Raw genomic sequence first — 6,000 nt, 5'->3', positions numbered from 1 at the left:
TTAATATGAAGTCTATCCATAGCCATTGTGTTTTATTTATACTTAAGGGGTCTATGTACTAAGTCTCGGAGAGAGATAAAGGGGTCTATTTACTAAGCCTGGGACGGACATAAAGTACCAACCAACCATCTACTAACTTCATTTTTCAAACACAGCCTGTAACATGGCAGTTAGGAGCTGATTGTCTGGTACTTTGAGGTCTATGTACTAAGCCTTGGATGCAGATAAAGTGGACGGAGATAAAGTACCAGCCAATCACTGTCTAACGGCCATGTCACAGGCTGGGCTTGAAAAATGACACTTAGGAGCTGATTGGCTGGTACTTTATCTCCATCCACTTTATCTCCATCCAAGGCTTAGTAAATAGACCCCACAGTGGAAGGAGATAAAGTACCAGCCAATCAGCTCTTAGCTGCCATGTTATGGGCTGTATTTGAAAAATGACAGTTACTGTAGGGGCTGGTTGGTTGAGACTATCTCCGTCCACTTTGTCTCTCTCCGAGGCTTTGTATGTGGATCTGTTAGTATTAATAAAGATCAAAATAGAGTAATGCCCAAGGTGCCTCCTGATGATTTCCCGGGTACCACTTGCAATATTCTGACCCCTATGTATCACATTGATTAGTAGCAATGCAAACAATTGCCCATACAGCTGCCACAACACTTGACCCAACATGCGTTAGTTATATGCTTAAAAATATCTACTATAAACTATACTTACATAATATTCTTCAGATTAGTAATGATGTAAAAGATATCTTCATCTTCGGAAGTGTAAGCCAGCTCTGTTTTGTTATGTTAATAGCATAGTCCATCTTATTTAAATACTTTTTATAGACTTTTTGACCATCCTTTGATGTGCTGTTTAGCCCTTACCATTGTGTTGTGTGTCCATTTGCTGTTCTGGCCCTAGGTTCTGCAGGTCACAGCCAATATCTGGCAACTGGCCCAATATCACATGACTGGCCCAAAAACTACTGGGGTGAGCCAAATGGACCTTGCAGTATAATCACAGGATTTATCATTGGGCTTGTCCACAAATGCGGTTGGAAGATGGCCTCTATTGTTCTATATACGTCTCCCGGTCCTGATAATAGGCCCTAATGATGCAATACAGTATCGCATTCAATTTGGCCACCTACAGGTGTTGCTAAAATGACATTCATACATACTTCAGTGTAGTTGAAATGTAGTTTTGTCACTTCCAGTTGTTTTATATATGCAAATAAGATGCACATCTTGAGTGAGAAAGACGCTCAGCGCGTCTGACTTGCCCAGGCTCTGGCACTCCAAGATCACAGTGTATAATGACACATCTGTAAATGCAAATATACAGCGATCCCCTGAAACTGGGAGAGTGCTTTGCCCACTCAAGTGGAAAACGTATTTTGCTTATAATGTGTAATAACTTTGCCTGAATTCCTGCTTACCATTCACTACCAGTCGTACATTCACCTGCTGAAGCAAGCCAGCCTGCTCATTCCTCAGTATGAGTGTATATCTGCCAGCATCGTGTTCCGCCACGTTCCTGATCTGCAGAGAGTGTAGTGACATTTTTCCGTAAGTGCTGCTCACCGTTATCAGCTTTCCATCTTTAAACCTGAGAACAGGAAAGACATAGGTGAATTCTTAATCGCCTCTTCATATTTCAAATTGGTCACTGACTTGTCTTTCTATCACTTCCCTGTCAATCTATGACTGACTACTAATAATATGCACAATGCACATCAGTTAGTCACTGCACTCCAATATCTAGGATTTAATGTACTGTAGCATTTTGGTGTGTTGTGACACACAGCCGATCTACACACGTATTTCTAAGTATACAAGTATACGAGGAGTGGCTATTAGATAAGGAGACTGTACCTGTAAAAAATAAACCTTACAGCTTGATTTATAAGGGTGTGGGGACCTTGACCTTGGACTATCCCAAAACAGTTTTGCAAGTTTCATCCCTCCAGAAGTTGTTTTTCCTGTGCATCGTAAAAATGTTTATTTCAAAAGTAGAGCAATGTGTTAACTTAAATTTTTTTATTAAATTGAACAAAACGCCTATCGAATCTGTCCTTATGCTAACCGAGGCTTACGAGGTAGATTGCATGTCATGTGCACGTGTGTTTGAGTGGCACAGTAGATTTAGGTCTATTTACCAAGACTTGGATGGAGATAAAGTGGACGGAGAAAAAGTTCCAGCCAATCAGCTCCTAAAGGCCCGTACACACTGGTCGATATATCGGCCGTTCTCTTGAACGGCCGATATATCGCGGGACCGTCGGCCAGTGTGTACGGCCGATACTTCTGTGAACTCCGTAGTTCACAGACGTATCGCGTCGGCTGCGCAGCACAGCCGACGGCCAATATATCTACCGATATATTGGCGCGTCGCTGTGTGTGTACGGGGCGGTCGGCCGACCGCCCCTACACATGCTGCGGCGGCCGGCGGTGATTGACAGCTGAACTGGGCGGGCGTGTGTACACGCCCGCCCAGTTCATGACGTCAGTCCCCGACGGATCGGGCAGTGTGTATGCACAGCACACTGCCCGATCTGTCCATAGATATATCTGCAGATCAGTTGATCGGCAGATATATCTATTAGTGTGTACCCACCTTAACTGTCATTTTTCAAATCCAGCCTGTGGCATGGCAGTTAGGAGCTGATTGGCTGGTACTTTATCTCTGTCCACTTTATCTCCATCCATGGCTTAGTCAATAGACGCTTTAGAGACGGTCATGAGGATGTTGAAGATGATGCATGTCTCAAAAGGTCTTGCACATCAAAAACAAATGAAAATGTGGCATGGTAGCAGAAATGGTAAAAACATCGACAAAGTAACTGTTAGGCAAGTTTTGCATCAAGATCTTAACATGACAAAAGTTTGTGCTAGGATGGTTGCAAGGCTTAACACTGCCGAGCAGAAAGAAAATCAAAAACAAATTTGTACAGAACAAATACAATCCAAATCACCAGTCCATGCAATGGACAACACCATCATCAACAGAAACTCCAAATTCAAACCCATGTTAATTGTTTTCTTTGATATCAAGGGTGTTATTGTGGAAGACTGGGTACCAAAAGGTGCAATAGTGAATGAACATTACTACAAAAATGTCCTGGAAACGGTGTAGAAAAGAATCAGGAGAAAGAGGCCAAAGTTGTGGGAAAATGTTTTCATCCTCTATCAGGGCAACGCACCAGCCCATACACCTCTCTCTGAGAAGCAGTTTTGGCCGAGAAACAGATTGCAGTGCTAGAACACCTTACATACTTGGCAGAGCTAGCACCATGTGACTTCCTTCTTTTCCGTGAAATTAAATCTGTACTCAAGGAAACCCATTTTGCATCAGTTACTGAGGTAAAGAAGAAAACGACAGAGCTGTTGAGACAGCTGACAGATAATGAGCTACTGTACAGCATGCTTTGGCCATTGGAAAATAAGAATGAGTGTGTGGATGCTGAAAGGGAGTACATAGAAGGGGAACAGAGTTAAAATGTACTTAATATAATTAAACATAAATTTTAGCATCAGTCTCGTTTTTTAATAGCCACACCTCGTATACATCTCTTCACACTTTGATGTTCTGTTCCTAAGAAGCAAATGATTCAAAGATTCAAGATTGTTGGCATATGTGAACCAAACCTAGCCATACGCTGCACAACCATGGTAAACAGCTGACCGAATGACTGGTTTGAGAGTAATTATCTTTCAGTGTTGGGGCCTGAATGACAGTCGTGGACAGTCTCAAAAATGGTCTGGATGGTTTGGCTATCAAACCTGTCTGATCTACCCCACCATCATTCAGCCAGGAATAGGGATTGCCTCCATACATAGCGCATGTGTATGCAGGTGCTCGGATTATCATCATGTGATGATAATCGGAGTTTCATATGGTCTTCTGGGTGGCTGAGGTCTATGGCCAACTTAAATTATGCAAAAAGGCAAAAGTGGGTGTCTCAAGACCTTCAATACTCCATTAGATGTGTCTAAATATTCAATTTGGAAATCAGTCCTAATGTTGGTAATGAAGATGATTATTTGTCCATAGTGTGATCATTTATAATCCTTTTGGAAAAATTGATTTTGAATGCCAATTAATTAGAAGGTTTTAAAAGATAGATCCTTGTATTTTATGCAGCTAGGATAGTGGTCGCTAGCCTTATTACAAGCAGCATAGAGAGCCGTGAGATGCAGGTACAAAGTCCCCAGTGCCTGGGCTGCCAAGGAGGTTTTGCCATACCACCTTTGCAGCATCAGTATTCTTAATGTGGCCATGCCCATACACTGACCACTGCCAGTACCCAGAGTTGGTAGATTTTCCTGTAGCGCTGATTACTGCTAAGCCACTTTACTCCAAAGTGGCACCAAACACAAGTATAACTGGTGACAGCTGTTGAACCCAACTGATGCCTCTCATTTATGGATAGGTTCTTAGTAGAGATGAGCGGGTTCGGATTTACTCAGTTCTTTACGCCAGAATTATCTAAATTTCTTATTTCCTGGATTTTTCTTATTGGCTAACCAAAACACGTGACGTCCGATAGCCAATAAGGAGATTCAGGTAAATCCGAGTAAATCCGAACCCGCTCATCTCTAGTTCTCAGGGGAACATGTACTAAGCAGTGATAAAACTGGAGAAGTGAGCCAGTGGAGAAGTTGCCCATGGCAACCAATCAGCTGCTCTGTATTTGTTTATAGTATGCAAATTCTAAATGTTATGTCAATGCTGATTGGTTGCCATGGGCAACTTCTCCACTGGCTCATTTCTCCACTTTTATCACTGCTTAGTACATGTCCCCTATGATAGGCTGTTATATACCATTGGAAAGCAGGTGTTGGGTAGGCTGAAACTTTAACTGCCAAATTTATCATCTTGTCGCCAGCTGTTGCTTCAATAACCATGCCATCTTGAGTCTCCACAGCAATGAAGGGGTTCTCTATAAGACAAAAGAAAGTGAGAAGCCAGTGAGAAATTATAGGACAGCGGTTTTTCAGTCAGAAATCTTCTTCCTTGCAAATAGGAAACAAAAATGTAAGGCATGTTTTTAACAAAAAATGTTTTTTTTTTCCAACACAAAACAGTGAATGTACCTGTAGTCACTAAAGCAGACCAATCAGTGTGAAGTCCCATACAATAACCAGATAAACCTACTTTACATAACAGTATACATTGGTGTACAGTCAGATGCATTGTATTAATAGATCACATATACTAATCACATAGATGCAATACCTATAACGATGTGTAATGAAACAGGAAGTGCCAACAGTAATGAAACAGGAAGTGCTAAGTGCCAGGAAAGAACACAATACGATTTCCTGTGGAGGCAAGTAGCCAATGGCGATAGTGCTATTATGTAAGGAATTTGGATGCCTGTGCAGGGTCTCTGGGGCCCGCATGTGGCTTAACGGGTGCTCTCTAGAAGGTCTAAGGTCAGAAAATGCCTTTATAAGAACAGCGATAGGGAAGTCTTACTGATAATGTGCAGCAAAGAAACATCTCTTAGCTCTTATCTGTCATGTGTAAGCTTGATAATGATAGCAAATGTCTGATTGATCGATTGCTATGGCAATGTACTTTTATTGCCATAATATGGCATATTTCTACTTCACAACAAAAAGGCTTAAAAATACATGGACTGCTGTATACATTTGTTCCACATATCTCTTTTGACTTTACCACACTAATAAAGTAATTTGTTTCATCCTTGTTTTTATTTCCTGCCTAACAGCAGGAGCAGTATAGAAAGGAAAACGAGGGACCAGACTGAACACACTGTAAAGGCTAATGGAACATAGGTCCATTGGCATAACCATAATGCAAGCAGGGTGTGTGTTGCACAGGAGTCCCTGGATCGGCGGGGGTACCGCACACCTTTCACCCCTGTTAAATACTTACCTCTCCGGTGTCCCGCTTTGGCACTGCAGCAGCAGCAGCAGCAGCAGCAGCAGCACACATCACCGGAAAAATGGTGCAGTGGCCATTTTTCCTGAAGATTTGCG

General features: G+C 42.1%; 1 protein-coding gene across 3 annotated transcripts in view; it reads right to left on the bottom strand.

The window, feature by feature from the left end:
- FLT4 (fms related receptor tyrosine kinase 4) overlaps positions 1-6,000 on the bottom strand; it is a 312,191-nt gene that overhangs the window by 106,685 nt on the left and 199,506 nt on the right. For all 3 annotated transcript variants that reach the window (XM_063928527.1, XM_063928526.1, XM_063928528.1), the window contains 2 exons: positions 4,817-4,934; positions 1,431-1,600 (listed from right to left, as the gene is read on the bottom strand). In XM_063928527.1, coding sequence (XP_063784597.1) covers positions 1,431-1,600; positions 4,817-4,934 — 288 coding nt within the window. The remainder of the gene's footprint in view (positions 1-1,430; positions 1,601-4,816; positions 4,935-6,000) is intronic.

Source organism: Pseudophryne corroboree, chromosome 6 (genome assembly GCF_028390025.1).
Source record: "Pseudophryne corroboree isolate aPseCor3 chromosome 6, aPseCor3.hap2, whole genome shotgun sequence".
NCBI lineage: Eukaryota > Metazoa > Chordata > Amphibia > Anura > Myobatrachidae > Pseudophryne > Pseudophryne corroboree.
This window is presented reverse-complemented; position numbering and strand designations above follow the sequence as displayed.